General features: G+C 32.5%; 1 protein-coding gene across 5 annotated transcripts in view; it reads left to right on the top strand.

The window, feature by feature from the left end:
• The window catches only part of ema (C-type lectin domain containing ema), a 119,233-nt gene that overhangs the window by 9,042 nt on the left and 88,042 nt on the right, over nucleotides 1-22,149 (top strand). For 2 of the 5 annotated variants that reach the window (XM_085817082.1, XM_085817083.1), the window contains 4 exons: nucleotides 5,529-5,662; nucleotides 6,943-7,010; nucleotides 7,185-7,265; nucleotides 16,403-16,508. In XM_085817082.1, coding sequence (XP_085673208.1) covers nucleotides 5,529-5,662; nucleotides 6,943-7,010; nucleotides 7,185-7,265; nucleotides 16,403-16,508 — 389 coding nt within the window. The other 3 variants (XM_085817084.1, XM_085817086.1, XM_085817085.1) reach the window with 3 other exon arrangements.

The raw sequence follows: 22,149 nt of genomic DNA on the forward strand, positions 1-22,149 counted from the left end.
TGGCAACCCTAAACCTGCTTTGCGGGAAAGCTATCCTACCTCACCTGTATATTTCGTAACAATATTATTTATAGACTTTGTAATTAATTTTTACAGTGGTAACAATTCAAATGCTAAATCGTTAATTTTACTCTTTTAAAAGTGATGTGTTTTATAGAGTAATGAGTGTGTTCATATCTCATTAGAGCAAAGCAAGTGCAAGTTACTTAAAGTTGTGAAGAACATTTATAAAGCAAATTCTCTTTAGAAATATTATAATTTTTATGTATGTAATAATATATGTATAACTTCTAATTTGCATTCAGAAAATAAGTATCTGAAGCATAATGAACAAAACAGATGTTTATCTGTCTATATTGTTTGTTTTCTCCACAAGTCATTTTCAGTTTCAAATGTTAAAAAACTGTTCTTTGTACACATTGGGCTGGTTTAGAATTTGTGTGACAACAACATTTTTTCCCTATTGAAACTCATTTAATCTTTTTTGTTACATCAGTTATATGTTGTGTTTCTGTTATTCATTATTGTTTGATATAGTGCAATTCAATAACCATTATTAGCGTGCTGTATGTTAAAAATTTGATTAAACGTGTTAAGTCTAATTATGTGAGGTTAAAAAAATTAAAATAGGAAATTTTAAGTAGAGATTGAATCTGAAGTTTCTTGCATGTGTTTTGCATGAATCTGAAGTGTACAAACCTGTAATCAGTATTTTAAAAATAACCTTTGCTCTACTCTTATGTATGCCTTAAGGTTGCCAAATGCGGCGATATGTGTTGTGTGCTGGCTTTTGGCACGATTGCATGTTCTGTTCTCCAATGGTTTTGTGACTGATGTTGGTTTCTATGACAACCCTTCTTATGTGGAAACTTGGATTTGCTAGTTGATTCGTGTGATAATTAAGCGATTTATGACGTGTTGGCAAAATTTTAGTCGCGTGCCAGGTACAACTATTTTTTCAGGTGGTTGGAAATTCTGTTGGCAGTGGAGATAAAGGCAAAGCATATTTTGCTTCCCTTAAATAAAGCTAAGACAAATCTAAATAAAATTCATGCTTTATTCCGTAAATAAAAATAAAAGAAGCTAACACTGTAGCCTTTACATTTAAAAAACATTTGAGAAAAAGAAAACTAGCATAATGCTAACTCATTATACCAAGACATTCGCCGATACCCGTGTACATATATATAATACTCGGCCAACCAACGGTGTGCGTAGTTCGTAGATTCCTTCGCTGCCTAGATTGTGCAATTCGTAAATGTTTTCTAAAGTTTAAACAGAAAGCTGTGTACATGGTATTCTTTGAAATTAATTTTTTTATGTTAATTTATTTAAGCTAGGTGTGCGTAGTTCGTAGATTCTTTCGCTGCATAGATTGTACAAATCTGTGATTTTTTTATTTATTTATTTATTTTTTTTTTTTGAGTTAAAACAAATCATTGTATGCACGGATTCGTGTCAAATATTTTTTAGAAACTTTACGTTTTTGCTATCTAATTTTTTTGTTTTTGTTTCGAATTTTTAGCTTAAATTGTGTATTCAAAACGTGTTTTTTGCATGTGCGAAAATCGCGTTTTGCAGACATTTTAGGCTAAAAGTTCGAAATGTAGACAAAATTTTAGGTAGTAATGTGGCAGTGCAGAGTTTCTCATAAAAAATGTTTGGCGAGAAATTTGGCGACCTGAGAGTGCATATAAGAGTAGTTCCATAACCTGACTAAAATATTGAGAACATGTAATTAAAAAGTGACCTTCATTGGTAATAGAATTGTTTGGACTTTTTTTGGCTGATCTTTGTAATCATTTTTAATGTTTTGTTATAAATTCGTTGGTGACGTTTATAATAGATAATTTAGAGGTAAAAGTTTTTGGATATTTTATTTATTTTATACGTGCAAATGTCCATCCTTGGAAAGGGTATATACGTTTTCGCGATCAGGTAATTTCATATACGGTCAAAAGTCGTTAATTCAGACACCCATAATACAGAATGATCTATAATCCCGACCTCAAAGCTACAAACTTTCTGCGCATGCGTTGTGTTGACACATGCGCGTAAGACCTTTACCGCTGTGAATTTGCGTGTGTGCAAAATACATTTACGAATGCACGTTTAATGTATAACGGGCGGGATAAGCTAAGCTAAAATTATCTAATTATCTGTTTCAGTTAATGTTGCAGATTGCGTTGTTCCTTAATCTTCGAATTGGATCCGGATTATTATTTTTTGCAGACTGTTAGAGCAATTTTATAAAAGTAAGCTTGAACTTTCGATTATGTCAAATAGAATTTCCGATATATATTTACTAATATGTAAAGGATATACAAAGCGAAAGTATCTTTCGGAGTCCATTAAACAAAAAGTGGAATTGCTTTAAAAAATGGATAAAGGCATATCCTTTGTTTATCTAAACTTTAACGTTTGTTTATCTAAACTTTGTTTATCTTTAACGCTGCGGCGCCATGCAATGAATTGGAAGTTGATCTATCAGCACTATCCTTATCTTAACCCCTTAACTACCGCGGGCGTATATATACGCCTTGCTCAGCCGATGCGTTAACTGCCCCCCAGATGCGCAGCCGATGCGTTAACTTTGCGAATAATTTTAGGTGTAGCAGCGCAAAGCAAATGATAGCAGTTTGGAAGGACGTATATATACGCCTGGGGCAGTTAACGCATCGGCTGAGCAAGGCGTATATATACGCCCGTGCCAGTTAACGGGTTAAGGGCAGATGTTTTTATTTTATTTGGCTTATAATTGCTTACTCAATGTAGTATTTCATCTCGATGTACTCCGTCTTTGATATGATTTAAATCAAATGCCTCGTCATTATAATTCGCTTCCGATAGCGAAGAAAGTGACAGAGGTTATTGAAAACGAAAAAATTTCGATTGACAAGTTAGTCTGTATTCTCGACACAGCAATTATAGGACTTGAACAGCGGAACTTTGTAACTGAACAAGAAATTATGTCTGTTTATAGAATTAAAGTGAATGTATTATTACATAAAAAACGAAGCAACTTAAACAACTTACATTGAAAGAAATGTTTAATAAAGTAAACAAATAAATATTAAGCTTTTTTTTGTAAATTTTGATACCCCTTAGATCATAATTGTTCTTTATTTCGTAAATTACGGTTTCATATTTTTAATTTTATAATTTCTGCATGCCATTTTACCAGATTTAAACTGATGATCTATAATCCGGAATCGCCGAAGTCCCGACGAGTCCGGATTAACGACTTTTGACTGTATGTCCTTTTACCGAATTTAAAGATTCACAAAATTTTCATGCATTTTCGTGAAATTTTTCTAATTTATGAGAAAAAAGCAGTGTACATGGATATAGCAAAGAGTGTGCACAATGCCATTTTTGTGCAATTCTGGGATTTTTTTTAAGTAAAAATAAGTCGACGTGTACATGGTTTAGTGATATTTTGATTAAATGATAGTTGTTTTGTGAATTTTATGTTTGTAGGAATTTGGTATACGTTTCAGTTGAAGTAAACGTGCATGGAAATAATTTAAATATTTGACACTAAGTATTTGTAAACATTTGTAATGTTTGCGGTATGAATTCGTTGGTGACGTTTATAATATAATAGATAATTTAGAGGTAAAAGTTTTTGGATATTTTATTTATTTAATACGTGGAAATGTTCATCCTTGGAAAGGGTATATACTTTTTCGCGATCAGGTAATTTCATATATGTGTTTTTTTACCAAGTTTAAAGATTCACAGAATTTTTTTGCATTTTCGTGCAAATTTTTTTAATTTATGAGAAAATAGCGGTGTAGATGGTTAAAGTTAAGAGTGTGTGCAATGCCATTTTTGTGCAATTCTGGGATGTTTTTTTAAGTAAAAATAAGTCGACGTGTAAATGGTTTATGTGTATGTGCTATTCTGAAAAACGCGCAAGGAGTTTGCGATTGTGCACTTTTTCCGAATTTTGCAGTTAATAGTTGTCATGATTAAGCAGTTTTGTTACATAAAATTTCTAGCATAAGTGTAATTCGGCTAGTGGATTGTTGGAAAAAGTGTTCAGTAAATAAAAAGGAAAGAAACATGTCTTTACTTCGTGAAGACAAAATGGCGGCGAAAAAAAAGAATAGAGGGTTGCTGTATCAGAGTTGGTCGCCAAATTTTTGCCAAAAAATCGCCAAGTTACCATAATCCAAAGATCAACCCTTTTTTCTTTTAAATTACTAAGATAGTAATTTATCAACTTGTTAGCATTACAAAGATGTAACATGCAGTCAGCAGTGTCAGAACGTTGGCAGTTTAGTTACCAAACAACATTAAGTTTAATCCAAGAGATATACAGTCAAAAGTCGTTAATCTGGACTCGTCGGGACTTCAGCGATTCCGGATTATCGATTTTTACGGATTATAGATCATCAGTTTAAATCTGGTAAGATGGCATGCAGAAATTATAAAATTAAAAATATGAAACCGTAATTTATGAAATAAAGAACAATTATGATCTAAAGGGTATAAAAATTTACAAAAAAAAAAAAAAAAGCTTAATATTTATTTGTTTATTTTATTAAACATTTCTTTCAACATGCACATGCGTAAAGCATACATGACACATAGTCAAAATTAGAAAATTGCAACGAGAAAACTATTTGATGTGTATTCATGATATTTATAATGACGAGGAATTTGATTTAAATCATATCAAAGACGGAGCACATCGAGATGAAATACTACATTTAATGAGGAATTATAAGCCAAAATAAAATAAAAAACATCTGCCCTGAAGATAAGGATAGTGCTGACAGATCAACTTCCAATTCATTGCGCGCCGCGGCGTTTTCCCCTCTCCCTCCCCCCGCAGAGCAGCGTGAAATTGATAAACAGATTTCGGAATGGTTAGAAAAACAAAGGATATGCCTTTATCCATTTTTTTGCAGCAATTCCACTTTTTGTTTAATGGACTTCGAAACATACTTTCGCTTTGTAGATTCTTTACATATTAGTAAATATATATCGGAAATTCTATTTGACATAATCGAAAGTTCAAGCTTACTTTTATAAAATTGCTCTAACAGTCTGCAAAAAATAATAAGCCGGATCCAATTCAAAGATTAAGGAACAACGCAATCTGCACCATTAACTGAATTAGATAATTTTAGCTTAGCTTATACCGTCCGTAATACATTAAACGCGCATGCGTAAACGTATTATGCACATGCACACACGCATATTTGCAGCCATAAAGGTCTTACGCGCATGCGTCAACGCGACACATGCGCAGAAAGTTTGTAGCTTTGAGGTCCGGATTATGGGTGTCTGAATTAACGACTTTTGACTGTATATGACTTTTAATAAGATGTTATTAATAAGAATCTAGGAGTTCAAAGGTAACAAACCATCTGTGGAGTTTTATCATTTTTAAAAGTAATTGCACATAGTGATCCAATAGAAAAAATGTATGTAATTATGACCATGCCTTTATAATTACTTATTTAACTTCTCTGTATTATATTTTATATATTTATCTAATTTTAAATCTTTTTTAGTTTTTTCTTAGAAAAGAATATGCTTTCTTTTTTTCTGAAGATTATGAAGCAGAAGTGTGGACGATATGTGTGTGTGCAGTTACTCCAGACCTTAAATATTTTATTTGAAAACATTCGAAATGAAACATCTCTGTGTATGTAGATGTTTGTTCTTTCATGCTATTTAGTATTTGTTTTCATGGCACTTCATTCTTTTGGTAGCCAGATAGTAAAAGTAGTAAGTACCTTGTAATTAAGTTACAGATTATTGGTGCATTTATTTGAATCAAACATAAAAGCCATCTTTACCATCAAACATAAAAGCCATCTTTACCATCAAACATAAAAAAACCATCTTTACTTTACATCTGTTTTCAATGTAGAATTTTTCCGTAATAGAAGCTAGTGGATATTAGAAGTTTTAAATTAGTTTTATAGTATACCGTTATTCATGTTTATCTTTCACTGTTCTAAAAATCTTAACTGTATAAATTTTCAGGTGATAATTATTAGAATAGGTATTAGTAGATAAAATTCTTTCTTTGTTTGATGCTAGTAGCATTTTAAAAGCATAGTGAGAGGGAAAAGGTATACTTTCTAGTTAATGGTATGCCAGTCAGAAGTGCAAAGCACATAATGTTGTAAACTGTTTATCTCATGAGTAGCTATCAATTTATGTCATTACAAATAAGTTGAAAGAATAAACATTGATCCAGGTTTCCTCTCAGAGATTTTGTTTTCTTTGGGAGGGGAAGGGAGTCATAGAAATGCTGTCTTAATATAAATCATATAGTTTTTCATCCTCAGAAGCATATAATTTTCAAAGTACTGACTCTTGAAAACTACTTTCCTAATAGAGGTTTATGCATTGATATTTAGCCATGCACAGACTAATTATATGTAGTAAACTGTTTAACATGAAACTTGATCACTTATAACTTTTAATATCTCTCATATATTTCTTAATTCCATTTGATTATACTGTCCTAGAAGCCAATAAATATTTACCTTAGTTTTCACTTGTATAACAGAATTTTTACCAATTTTATGTTCAAAATTTAGCTGAAAGCATTTGCACAGTTTGCATATACAGTGACAAACTATGTATGTAATGTATTTGGTGTCTTAGTTACTGTTGCAAATTGTGTTGTTGGCATTTTTTTCTGTACAGTTTGAAACAGTTTTTCATTAAATATGAAAAGCAAATTTAGTTTTTTATTCTAAATTAAAATATAAACAAATTAGTCTTTTAAAAAATGTTAATATATAGCTACCTCCTTCAGACAGTTATTATGACATAATGTAATATTTTTTTAGTAGGTAGTAAAACTGATACAGTTTAGACTGCTATAGTATCATTATCCTTTTTCTACATTTTAATAACTTTTGTTTAATAGATATGTTTTCTAGATATTTATGAGATATTTAATTTCAGATTATCTTCTCTCAAATAATCATGTGAATTCTATCATTGTTCATAAATTTGACTTTTCTGATGAAGAAGTAAGTGAAATTTATTTACATAAGTATTTAGTATTTTACATTTCATATTTTTAAATTTGATCTTGTAAACAGTTAAAAATATAATTAAATGAAAATATTTCATATTTATTCTAAAATCCTGTGTATGATTAAGGAAGTGAATCTGTATTTATAATGCATTAATTTTCATTTCAGGTTATGGCCTATTATATATCATTCCTAAAGACTTTGTCATTTAAACTAAATACTCATACTATACATTTTTTCTATAATGAGGTAAGTAAAAATGTAATTAATAAATGTAAATTCTAATGTCTTATATCAACTTTGTGCACTTCTGGAAAAGGTATGTGCTTAAAGCTAGAAATTCAGAAACTGTTATCTTCTTTGTAATTTCAACAAAATGCCATTTCTTATGAAGTCAAGACTCATGTGTTTAATAGTAAAGAATTTTAATTATTTTCATAATAGTTAATGTAAAATTTTCAATGGCAGACGAAATTGAAAGTCTCACTATAAATTAGATAAAATTGTAATAATCAATTCAATAATTAATGAATACATTTTCCAAAAATATTTATTACTTATAATTGTAATTACCATCCCATTTTAAGCCTAAGCCAAGAGTTTTTAGCAAATTTTATATTATTCATGGTTGGGAGAGGTTTATACACTCTTTGGCAAAAAAATCGAAACACCAAGGACTTTTGCGATTGGGACGAAATTTGGTATGCAAAAACATCGTGATAGAACATGCAAATGATCAAAGTTTCAAGGAAAGGAACAGGATGTGCGATCATAGTGCGCAATTCGCAAAGTATAACACTAGTAACAGAGGTGGAAAATTCATCTTTTTTTTTTTTTTTTTGTTGCTGCCATTGCTATTCCATAAAGAAGCAACTAAACATGCCATTATGACGATATCAAAGACCTTACAGACAACTAAATGACTTCGAATGTGGTCACATTGTAGGGTTACTTGAAGCTGAGTGGTCATACCGAGTAACAGGCCGCCACCTGCAGCATACAGACACTGCTGTGCAAAGATGTTGGCAGCAGTGGTTTCTACAAGAAAACTGATATCGAAATGAAGGCTCTGGAAGACCAAGGATCACAAATGTGAGGCAAGATAGGATTATTGTTCGCCAGGCCTTAACCACCCCAACGGTATCATTGTGAACTATTCAACGCACTACAGCCACGTATATACCTCTCGTGGTACCTTCCACCATCTCATGGCGCTTGTCTAAGGCAGGGTTATGCTCACAGAGGCCTTTAAAACATTTGCCTTTGATCCCACAACATTGGCGGAGTCGCCTAGAGTGATGTCGCAGCCGATCATCATGGCTGCCATCAGACTGGCATCGTATAGTGTTCAGCGATGAATCCCGCTTCACTCTTGAAGCAGATGACCACCGTGTTCGTGTATGGAGAGGACGGGGTCCAGCCGTCCATACCAGCCAAAACCCCTGGTGTGGGCCACTATTTCTTATGACAGCAGGTCATCTTTAGTCATCCTCCCCTTCGTACATCTTTAAACAGCCCAACGATATGTTGATACTATCCTGAGGCCGATTGCATTACCCTTCATGGCACGTAATCCTGGGGCCCTTTTCCAACAAGATAATGCCAGGCCACATACTGCTCGCATATCTCTGGACTGTCTCCGTGCGGTTGATACTCTTCCTTGGCCAGCAAGGTCACCAGACCTTTCACCAATTGAGCATGCCTGGGATATATATCCCAGGCATGCTCAAATCCCAGACATGCTCAATTGGTGAAAGCGATAGTTTGTGGTGCCAGATTCAAGCACCACAAAATATCGCGGATCTGGAGCGACAACTGATAAATGCCTGGCAGAATGACATTAGGAACCTCTACCACTCCTTACCTCGACGAATTCAAGAAAAAATCATTTATTTTTATTTTGTTTAAATCTAAATCAAATTTCTTAATATTGTACCCAACTCAGAATTCTCCAAACTTTCTGAAGTCTGTGTTTGAGACAAATTCTGGTTAAATGCCATCATTCATTGCAATGTTAGTATCATTTTTATTTACTGTATAGATATCATCATCTTCGGTTCTGTTCTTAGAACTGTTCAGCAAAAGTGACAAATTTTAGCTGAAAACTGGTAAAATAGGCAGCCCTTTTTTTCTCTATCTTCTATTATATAGCAATAATAAAATGTGCATTTTCCACATAAAAATAAAAGCATGAATACAGCTGAGGAGGAAAATTGTGTCTACTTAAATATTATCACAACTGAGGACTAAAATAAAATTCCCATGCTATTGCTGAAGTGCAATAACGCTCGAAGAACGGAAAAAGATAAACTGTTGATTCTTTGTAGAATGCTGTTACTCCTCTTTTTTTAAATGTAAAAAGCTGATGGGGAAGTGGCACATGCATAAGTTATCTGTTAAGCCTAATTGAGTAAACTGAGTTAAATACAGTTTTTCACATTTTTGCTAACATAAATATTTATCTATTGAGAGAGCTTGATTCACAGAATGATTTTAAATTTGGGATACTTATTAATTTTTCAAATTTGGCTGAATTTTTGCAGTAAAGTATCACCTCAGCTTGTACATAGTTTGGTTTATATTTGAAAATATATGATAGTTTCTTTACATATACATTAAACTCCTGATTAACTGGGCCCCATCTTACAAAACATTAAGTTTATTTATTATGAAATTAAAGAAAAACTACTATCACCAACTACCAGTGTAAAACAAAACTATTTATGAAAAATACAAAAAGGGATAAAAGAAAGTGTGGAATAATGGCAGTGATAATAGATGATGTTGTAATGTTTGAGAGTTAACTATTTGTAATCTGGAATGCAATAAACATTGTTAAATCATCACTACTTGATCATTAAAATAAAGCTATTAATTTGTATTCAGAGCTATTCATTTTATATTTCACATTGACTTTTACTGAGATGTAACTGTATTGATTAAAAGGCCTGCTTCCTCAATAAAAGGTGTGCCATAAATGCATTTTTTTCTCCAGATGTATTGATATTCCTGCATGTCACAGTCAAACACCTGTTGGCTATGGAATTGACACTGTGGCTCGTGGCAATACATTGATTGTTGTATTGATACTGTATAGAGTTAGACTTTCGGTCTTTGAATGATTATCATTTTTCTATCTGACCTGAAGAATACGGGAAGACCCAATGTGGTCATGTCAACATGTCATCTAACGAGATTTTGATCTGATGGTCTAATGTCTGCAATCACCAAAGTGCCAATGTTTCCATATCTTGAACTTTTTACTGAAATAGATTAGAGAGTGCAGATGCATGAGGCATACCAAATTTTACTTCTTCTGGTGTTTGTAAATAAATGTATGGAATAGCAAAGCTAAAAAATATAAGAAAATGGTCATATGAAATATTATCTTTCTGAATTTAAAAGCCAGTAATTTTTGTTCTTTAAGAGAACGTTTGGTATATAAAAGTCTGACAGAAGAAGTACATATGTATTGGGTCTCAAAACTTCACATATGAACTTTGAGAGTATGTAAAGAAACTGATATGAACCATATTCACATGAGAAAACAGGATGGATAAGTAATGCTATGCCAGCGTTCTAGGTCAGCATCTGAGACTTACTCATTAAAACTTACAATGCCGTATGGAAAACAAACATCCTTTAACAAATGCTGAGTAGGTAAGCATGCAATTCATGGATTCACTAACTGATAATAATGGACAGGCTCTTACTAATATTCATGAAACTTTAGGTATCTCCTCAGGTCAAAATTAGTCACCAAAATCATCACCAGTTTGATGCTATCTCACAAATTTGGTGAGATAGGCATTTCCTTCTATATTTATATAGACTTGCCCTTGAAGCCTTGTTTTTACAGCAGAGCTTCATCTCTTGAGGAATTGTCATGTTATGTTATAGAAAAAGTACTACATTTTTATATATAATTTGACTGAAATTATTTTCATTTATACAGAATTCATTATAATAATATTGAGACACATCTGTCAAAATTAATTTAAATGCTCAAAGGAAACAGTTTCCTAGTTTTTCATTTATTGTTGTTATGCTTTTACTCCTCCACCTTTTTCTGTGAGAGATACCTTCAAAATATGTTATGCTTTAAAAAATAATGAAAGAGTGCGGGGCTGAAAACCCTAACTTCGTACTAAACATTTTAATCTTACAAGTAATATTGATGTCTATTTCATTGCATTGCAACTTTTTGAAATAAGCAGGTCACATTTATTGGTTGAAAATTAATTAAGTTCTTTAAAGAGATGGCCATAACTTTGTGTTTCTTAATTCTCCTGTTAAATATGATTAATTTCATGTAATATAGAGTACAAAGTCTTTAATCCAGACGTCCATAATCTGGACCTCAAAGCTACAAACTTTCTGCACATGCGTAGCGTTTACACATGGGCATATGTGCCTATGCATGCACATATGCGTTTAGGCATGCGCATAATACCTTTGCGCATGCACATATTACATTTACGCATGCACGTTTAATGTATAACGGACGGTATAAGCTAGGCTAAAATTATCTAATTATCTATTTCAGTTAATGTTGCAGGCTACATTGTTTCTTAATCTTCTAATTCGATCCAGCTTATTATTTTTTGCAGACTGTTAGAGCAATTTTGTAAAAAGTAAGCTTGAATTTTTGATTATGTCAAAAAGAGTTTCTGATTCTGAGCTGACAAAGGATCTACAAAGAGAAAGCATGTTTCGATGTCCATCAAATAAAAAGTGGAATTGCTGCAAAAAAATGGATAAAGGCATGAAGAAAGTGACAGAGAGGTTAGTGAAAACGAAAAAATTTCAATTGACAAGTTAGTCGGTATTCTCGGCACAGCAATTACAGGGCTTGAACAGCGGAACTTTGTACCTGAACAAGAAATTATGTCTGTTTATAGAATTAAAGAGAAAGTATTAGCACATAAAACAAAGCAACTTAAACAACTTACATTGAAAGAAATGTTTAATAAAGTAAACAAATAAATATTAAGCTTTTTTTTTTTTTGTAAATTTTGATACCCTTTAGATCATAATTGCTCTTTTTTTCATAAATTACGGTTTCATATTTTTAATTTTATAATTTCTGCATGCCATCTTACCAGATTTAAGTTGATCTATAATCTGGAAAACCCCCTAATCCAGAATCGCCAAAGTCCCGACGAGTCCAGATTAAAGACTTTGTACTGTATTAGTATATGCAAACTACTAATGTAAACTTGCCTTACTAGATTTCTATTAAAATGCTCATAAACTATTTTGCAGAGGAAATTCTTTACTCTGAAAATATTAGATTCTAAATGTTACTTTATAAAGTTATCCTATTGAATTAAAGCACGAACTAACTACTCAGTAACTGTACAAGTCTCTCGGATGACTGACTTTCCTCCCATTTGACTCATAGTAACACATTCAAAGTAAATTAAAAATATTTATAAACAGGCCATCTTGACAAATTTAAATTATTAACAGGAACAGATCTCCAGTAACTTTCATTTTTAAATGAAGCAAATAAAGTTCACAACATTAGCAAAGCCTAAAGTAAACCTTGGCTATCGTACTAATCACTTGCAGAGAATCATGCAAGCAAATCATGATCAGCAAGCTAATGCAAACAGCAGAAATTCAGAGTAGAGTAGAGTAACAGTTAGTCTAAGGTGTCAAATGGTATCTGGTAAACTTTCAACTTACTCTTACTGTATTTTTGCTTTCTGGTGAAAACAGAGATATTGAAAAGCCAAAATTCTAGCTCGCTAATTAAAGTAAAACCTTACGATTTCATTTCATGTGCTCTAATAAAATGTAGTCCAGCAATAACTCGTGTATGAAATGGGATTTTGTAGAAAGGAAACTTCATGAACTTTTTAATCTATAGAGGTTGAGTATAATTTGTATTCTAATGAAAACTGAGTCCAATTTGTGTAGTATATTCTGGCTGATATAGTCATACCAATCGAGGAACATTGTGTGCCAGACTATTTCTGACTTGGAACTTAGCCACTTTGAATTTGTTAAATAGTTCTGCTTTTGAGACATTACTTCAGTCTGCTGCAAGGCAACATTTATTATAGTCACTATTGGATTTTCTGTGCAAGAGATGAACAACTCTGCACTCAATTTATGTTTTGTGCCAGCAGCTAGGACTTGCACATTGATCACAGATCATAAATTGAGAATACCTCTTAAACATGATATATGTCACAATATGCTAAATTTTTTATGCATACCAGTTTTCAAGCTCTTTTATTTTTAAATAAGTCTTTTATACAGTTTTACTTTATTTTACATTTCAAAAAAGTAATGCTGATTGCCTATTTGAGAGTAAAATATAATTTAAGAATGTTCTTCTCCTCTTCAAAATTCTTTTATGTGTATAAAGTGTATTTTCTGCCCATTGTAAAACTTCTTATGCTTAAGAGTGACATTTATATGTGTTTCATTGTTTTTGCCTTTACTTTTGGATTTGGATTATCGTGCATCCAGTCTTTTCCATCATAAATACCTTCAGTTATTTCAGAATCAAAAATTTCACATTGTAAATTACAATTTATGTGATGCTGCAAAATGAATCACAATTTATATAATTAGACTTAGTTAAAAGCCTTGTATTTCTCATTTCTTTCTTTCCAGCTCATTTGTCTTGAAATCTTCAAGGGGAAAGGAGATATAAAACTTTTCTCAAAAACAGTTTAAAAAAACAGTGGATTTGGAGTAAAATATAACATAGATAGCCAATAATTTTTATAAAGCTTTATCATTAAATCAAGTAAAGTCATTATTCAGTTGGGGATAATATGTCATTGATTTTGTTTAAGTTTCATACTGCGCTAGAAGAAAAGTGTTAAATTGAGGATATCGATAATTAGGTATGTAAGTATCACTAAATCAAGTTTTGATTGTATTTTATATATATGTATTGTTATGAATTTTGTATTTAGATAGCTAACTTTAGTAGAATTATAATTAAAATTGTTGTGTTTCTGCGTGCAATGCAGCACAAGACAAATTTTAGGAGAAAGCTATGCCAGGAAAGTAAGAATACTGGGGCATGTGCATTTAACATTGAGTAAATTGATATCTTGGTAATTTGTATAGAAATTGAATAAATGTTATTGACCACTATGTTAGCTGTAACTGTAATTCCATCCTCTTATTGCTTTCCAGTAATTTTGAAAAACGGAAAGTACAGTAGAAAGTCCGAAATCCGGACTTATCAGGACTTCGGCAATTCCGGATTTGGGATTTTTCCGGATAATAGATCATCAGTTTAAATCTAGTAAGATGGCAAGTAGATATTATAAAACTAAAAATGTGAAATCGGGATTTATGAAATAATGAAGTATTTATGATCTAAAGAGTATCAAAATTTACAGAAAAAGCTTAATATTTATTTGTTTACCTTATTAAACATTTCTTTCAATGCAAGTTGCGTCGTTTTTTTGTGCTAATACTTTCTCTTTAATTCTGTAGACAGACATAATCTCTTGTTTAGTTACATTGTTGAAGTCTTGTAACTGGTATTTCCAGAATTTGGACTAATTTGTCAATCGAAATTTTCTTGTTTTCAGTAACTTCTTTGTCACTTTCTTAACTATCAGTAGCGGTTTTTTCTGGATCTAGAATCATACTACAGATTTCGCCAATCATTAATTAATTGATGATTGAGAAGCATTGTCATCACAATGAAAAGCTTCTTTTATATAATCTTCATTTATTACCACTTCTCCTCATTTCTTTACAAAATCCATTAATTGGAAAATTTCACCTTTGTTTTGCAATATTCGAAAACCTTTAAAATTAGCGGCTATCATCATCAAATTTAGCTATCCATCACTATACATATTTGGCTTTGCATAATGAGTTTGGCGACTAACCACAAGTTGTTCCATTAAATTTTATCTTGCTTCTATCGCGCACTGAGACAATTAAGCCTGAATTGTATTAGTTTAGTTATTTATTATATTTGTGTCCATTTCTTGCACATGCTCAAGGCTTATCAGAGTTCTGAATAAATAAATTCCCCCATATACTTAAACCTTATTGAGAGCCGGTGCTAGATATCTTACCGCCTGATGCAGTCTCTGTGGGTCCTAAATTCTCTGACTCAATGCGGCTACACGAACCCTGGCGTTGATTCTGGGTTTATGTAAATAACAAATCAGTTATTCTTAATTCAAATACCCAAATGTAATCTTGGGTGTATAAGTATCATCAACAAAATCTATTTTTAGCATATGGAAAGAAAGTTTTGTTAAATTTTTCCTTGTCAACATTTTTTAGCGCATTTAACTTAAATTTGTAATCATTGCCAGGCGTAATGTCAACATGAAAGGTTACCATACTCCTTTATTATTCAATTACTAACATAAAAATTTTTTTAGGAATCGCTACATGAGTCATTACTCAATTTGTCATGTTTTGATAAACATGCAGGGATGAAAGGAAAGTATCATAAATAATGATTCGCCGGGTTGGCGTCAGATCAACAATGTATCTATGTGGAATGTTTGGGTTTGTGATGTATGCTAAGCACATACGCAGCAACGGAGCCAAATTACTGATCATACAAATTTAAGCTAAAATAATTGTTTCTTCAATAACAAGGTATTTTATTTAGTTTTGAAGGAAATTAAGAATCGAAATTCTCCAGATGTTTTATTATGCGCTGAGGGGGCAATCAAATGCGCATGCGTAAAGCCTACGTGAAAACGTTGGTGGTTTTGAAGTCCGGATTTTAGATCATTCTGGATTTCGGACTTTGTACTGTACTAGAAATTTCTCACGACCGGTTGAAAGCTATAAAAGGCAGAAGACAGAGAATCTCAGCAAGGTGTTATTTCTGTGTGAATTGAGAAATACGGGTTAGCTTTCTCTTTAGATATGTTTTGCATTGTGTTGCATTCTAGCAATTTTAGTAGTCTAAAATATAACTACTGATTATATTGCATGATATTGTGAATACTTGTACGAATACGTCTGAGGAAAATTCCAGCCTTCTGATATATTTCTATTGATAGCCTATTAACCGATTATCGGACTTGGCATTTACTAACCTATTATCGGCATTTACTAACCTATTATCGAACTTGTGCATTTACTAACCTATTATCGGACTTGTGCATTCAATCTATTAGGAACTTGTACGCACACAATAATATGTATATCCAAATAGCAAATGTTTCTATCACAGCTATTATTTAGTAACCTTCTGAAGTACATTAATTTTTTTCATATTGTAAAGGTAATATTTTATATAGTCTTAAAAAGTTAGAAGATATTTTTATAACTAAGATGTGCAAGATATATTTTTAACCAAGCATTTCCTAAATTCTTTGCTGTATCTTGTATTGAAAGCTATACCATTATTTTTCTCTCCTTCTCATTAGCACACAAATGATTTCCCACTTTATAATGAGGCTATAAAGTTTTTCAAGCACAGTGAAAGTATGGTCAGAATAGCTGTAAGAACTTTGACGTTAAATGTTTTTAAAGGTATTGTATTGCTTTAAAAGTTTTTAAATGTGTATTCTTTTTAATTCTGATAGTAATACACTATTCACAATTTATTTTATTTATTTATTTATTTCTGTTTTAATTTCTTTTATATTACGTATGTGCTTTACAGTGTCTACTGTCTGAAAGAAAGCGCTGTAGGATTTTTCATACTGTTCTTCATACAGTGCAATAAATGATCTTGAATATTCTGTCATATGTTCCTAACATTTCCATGAAAAATTAATCTTGTTTTATGTAGTTCTTGTAAGAATGAAAAGTGTGCAGAAAATCGCTCAATTCATGGGACAACGATTATCTTTCAAACCTACAAATAGTTTTTGCCATTATGAGCGATTTAACTCTTATTTAACAGCTTGGCTTGTAATATTATTCTCAATATTATAGCCAATACTGTCCAAATTTACAAGGATCTTTTATTACATGGGCTTAGACACTTCTTGTGCATTCATCACTCTCATGGGCATTATATACATCATTGAAAGGATCAAATTGTAAATGCATTGTAGATAACATGGGAGGATTAGAATATCCATATCTTAATTTACTGTGCTGTATGAAGCACTGTGAGAAAAATGTAACAGTAAATACCCTAGTATACCGTAAATATAAAGTTTTGAACAGATTAAACCATTTTGTGCTAATATATTTTAATTTGCTTAAAAAGTTCTTAATTGTAATGTTATGAAAATAAAAGCTATATGCATTTACTGAAAGTTTTTCAAAGTTTTTAGTTCATGAGCACGTCTGATCTGTTTTATCTGAATTTTTGCAAAGCCTGATTAACAGCCGAACAGTAAAATTGCTAAACAGTGGTAGTTTGACCCGTGTTCAAACCCCAGCAAAAATTCTGGATTCCCCATGTGTGATGTATATATGAAACAGTCCTCCACCAAAGGCATCCTTCCTCATAGGCAGATAGCCCTCAAATTACTTTGTCCAAGTTTATTAACCTAACCTGAATTTCTGCAAAATATGCAACAGTGGGCAGCCAGTTTACAGCTCAAAAACTCGTGAACTCATCCTCAAAATTCAACTTCCTGTGCTGCTCATTTGCAAAGCTGCCAGGCTAATGAATTCTTATTTTGAAAAACATTAACCTTCTGATCAGAGCTGTGCCAAGAATGTGGTGAGTGAAATGTCAAATAAAGAATTACAGAGGGCACCAATAAAATATAATAAATTAAAAACTAGTGTGAAAGTGATTAAAAAAGTGCATAGGTTTTCATCAAGTGTTAAAATTTTCTTGCATGATTTTGCCTATAACTATCTGAGTAAATAAATTGTTGCATGTATAATAGTGTGTAAATTATTTTGATTAATTGATAGATGGTGCTAGCATTGTATGTTAAATGCGACATGCCTTTTGCTATCCATAGACTCTCCACCGGCAGCTCAGGAGATGAAGACATAGATGCTTCGCACACTAGTTGATTAGGAACACTTTGCTTCCTGTTTAAAAGATTTTGATTGTGAAAGCATATAGATTTGTTTGATAACTGAATCACTGTGTTTTAATTAATGATCTGTATATAATGTGCACATTTTAAAAGCTATTTGATGTTGAGTGCTCTCAATCTTAAAATATTTTGAAACAAATGGAAAGGCATGATTAAAGTGGCAAAGTGTACCATTTAAAATTGAACCCTTTGTGGGTCTTAAAGGGATGACATGTTTTACTGATTTAACTAGGTTTGCACTAAACAGTTTTAATGCAAATATATAGATTTTGCATATACACATATATAGATTTGCATTTTTTTTTAATTTAAAAATATCTCCACAGAGCAGGAAACTGATTCATGTATTTTATACCACCAGAATCGAAAATACAGATCTCAGCCAGTGTAATAAGTGACCCAGGGAGCAAATAGGAAAATCTGATATTACATATATTAAATATTCTGTCATTCATTGAATTTATTTATGTATTTTTATGTAGTATTTAGAATGAATGCTTTTTTAAAAAACTGAGAGTTTTTGTAAAGAAATAAAGAAAGTACTTCTTTTGTTTTGTTTTTCTCATATACAATAAAATATGATTTAAGATGTAATAAATTTACTGAGATCAGATTTATAAATATAACAGTCTGAAAGCTTGTTATATTTACAATCTGGCTAAAGAGCTTTTGTTACTTCTTACGATACTTGTTTATTATGTGTTAGAACAGAAAGTCATAAACATCAAGAGAAGAATGCATTTTGCAAAATAACAGAATAAAACAAGATGTACTGCAGCACCTGAAACATCAAGCATTCATTCAACATGCTGCATATTAAGGTTAGGTTTGATTATTTGGGTATGGCAAAGCATGTGAAGGCTATCTGCTTTGTGGATGGAAAGTCTTTGTAGTAGACTTTCTAAGGGAAACATTTTATATTCTTGCTACACATGGGGAAAACTGTGAAAAACACCCCTTTCTCCTGTGTTAGTATCCATGGCAGACTACCAGGAAGTCTTCCTGTGGGCTCTTAGTACACTGGTTGGTCCCATTGCACATAAAGAGCTATCTGAGTGTGAACAGGATATGATTATTGATACTAAAAGAATGGATCATACTTTTTCAGAAAATGTTGAAGAATTTAGTGTTTTGATATCTAGAGCGTCTTGCAAGTACTCTAGGGAAATATTTTCATTTTTCAACAGACTGTTCCCATGCCATTAAATGACAAATCATAGACGTGAAATTACTATTGATTTTAGTACATGCTCCTTATAGAATGTTTCAAAAAGTATTATATCAGCTTTTCATTCCTTGAGCGGCTCAATAAAATGACTACCAAGTTTGCTTGAGGAGGAGTTTCTGTGACAGGCTGACCACTTGTCTAGGGTAGATGTTCATGCTCCCCAGAGTCCACGGTCTAGGAAGCAGATATAAGGGCACTGCAGGCCATTGCTCACTGAGGGCTGTTTCATCATTTAGTTTTTCAGAAAGGATTATTAACCACTATTGTAAATCATAGAAAATGGTAGTTGTAAACCAGTCTGTGCCCCACTCTTGGTGCATCATAACAGAATTCAACTACTGGAATAGCCATGAAAGCACTATAATTGGACAGTGGAATTGTAGCATTGAGTGAGGTTCAGATGGGTTTAGGTTTCAGATTCATGCTGATAATCATCTGAAACTGTAATGTGAATCTTTGAAAATTAATAATAGGTCCTTTGCAATCACAAGATACTATTCAGGCTGGCAGAGACCCTGCTAAAGTTTAAGACAAACTCATGTGGTTGGAATGAGGCACTCTAATTTGTTTATAGACTACTCTGAGTAATCTGAAGTATATAAACATTCTCTGAGATCACCAGCAGTACTTTATGTTTTCCAGTGATACTGTTCTGTTATCAGGACCAGATTCAGAAATGTATATATGTATTTATATGTACGTACAAATGTAGAGATACATGCACATACATACATACGTGCAAACAATCATACATTTCTGAATCCCCTCCTGATAACAGAGTAGTACTTTCTAGCTTTTTGATGAGAAAAGAAATGTTTCAACAATTCAGTACAACATGCCACTGATTTGTAGTTGCAAAAACACTCCACTGGCTTTACTACCGTGAAATGTTCCCTGTGGTCCTTCACATAAATTCTTTAGGACTTCTTTGGAGACTAGATCACAAATAATATATTAAATTCCATCCAGTGTAATGCAACTATGGAATTACTACATGATTTGTGGTCAACCATTCTTGATGATTAGTTTTGCCAGTTTATTAATTCCAAGCCTTAATGTTTTAAGAACTTCTAAGAGCCAGAGAAAGCTCAATCTAATCCTGAGCTCCTATCCCTACTATTGTCCCTTTATTTTATATCTGTATTTTTTTCTCTAATTGTTCAGCTTCTTGTGTAATAATCACATCTTTAAAAAAAATTTAAAAAAAAAAATTTAAACTGGATTGTATTTTCTGTATGATGCAGAAATTTCTGTTATTTATATATTTGCAGAAATTTCTGTTATTTATATATTTACTGTTTTGGCATCTGCTTTAGGTTATTCTTAGATTCAAGACACATAATGATAATAATCAAAGCTTCTCTATCATTTTAGGTTAATTGAGATTTCTTTTTAATGTTGTATTGTCGTGTCTTCTTTCACTTATCAGACAGTCACATCAGAACAAGCCCACAGAATTCATCGTGGCAGGGAGTGCAAGATTGTGCTTGTCATTGGCAAGAGCTTAGAGTGCCATACAGGTAGCAGTATGACTTTGCTCAGTTCTGCCCCCAATTTTGATGGAGAGCACCAGGGAAGGATGGGTCAGAGTGTCTCCCACCTCTTTCCCCTACCGCCAACCTATCGAGAGGACTTTCGGCTCGCTGCATATTTAGATTGCCCTCATGCCACACAGACACTATCATTTACAAACATCCATGCCTTCTCTGGGATTCAAATCCGGGTCCTTTGGTACGGCAGTCGGCGTCAGTTATCACTATCCTGGTTGGCTGGCATTTTAATGTTTTATGGTTATTTGCAACTAATATTGACAGTTTCATAATGGGGAATTCATAAACAAAATCGATTTTTTTACTACTTTTTACCCCCTATCAATTATTTTTAGTTCTTTTATTAACACTTTGCGGGCCGCGCATTTATCGAAGCACCGTTACGCTGCCGCCGGTTCACGCAGGTATTATACTCTTGTATGCAAATTGGTTTAATGCACTTCTTTTTGGATCTTTTACTTACACATTCGACCATGTCTGCCGAAGTTATCGTAGAAATCATCATTATCAATTTTTTGGCCGAATTCCCTTTTCTACGAAATTCCATTGACTTATTTTTCAATGTAGCAGATTTTAAACAATTTGGCACTCCTCTGTTTACTCTAATTGTGCCACAAATGTTTGTTTTATGCTTTAGTAATTCCTCTGCAACCTTTAGACTATTGTAATAGTTGTCCACATATACATTGTGCCATAAATTTAAATATGGCGATAGCACGGACAATATTGTTGCAATTAGCGATTTTCCTTGCACGCAAAATATTTCTAAATTGGATATATAACCAGATGTCGCCTTACACTCCATACGGACTAAAATTCTATATTTTATAATTTTCGCAGGATTATATGTACGAAAAGATAGCCTGCCCCTCCATGGAATGATACCTTCATCCAGCGATAATTCTTTCTCGGGTTTATAAATTTTTTGAAACATTTCTGCCAGGTATGAGTAAACTGGTTTTATTTTATCAAGCCTTTCTTGGTAATGCTCATTATTACTGAAGTGCCAATACTTCCATAACTGCCGAAATTTGCTCCTTTGCATAGTATTTCCAAAAATAGGTGTATGTAATCCACTGTGAGTAGACCAATAATTGTCTTGTTCTGGTTTTCTTACTATTCCCATTAGGATAGCAAACCCCAAAAGTTTTTTCATTTCTGCAACATTTGTATCAATCCAAGCTTTATTCTTTTTGATTCATCGTTGTTATCACTATTCTGCTGATTATGATATAAGTTTGTTTGTGTGGCAAAAAAATTAAATAAATCATCCCCAATGAACAATTCCACAGCTGATAATATATCTGGTGTGTATAGTACCTGTAACCCAAACCGTTCCAGGCAAGCATGAAAGTTAGGTTTAAAATCAACTTCTGACCAAT

Source organism: Stegodyphus dumicola, chromosome 5 (assembly GCF_044657685.1).
Source record: "Stegodyphus dumicola isolate Sdum_Otavi_A_Nest chromosome 5, ASM4465768v1".
Taxonomy (NCBI): Eukaryota; Metazoa; Arthropoda; class Arachnida; order Araneae; family Eresidae; genus Stegodyphus; species Stegodyphus dumicola.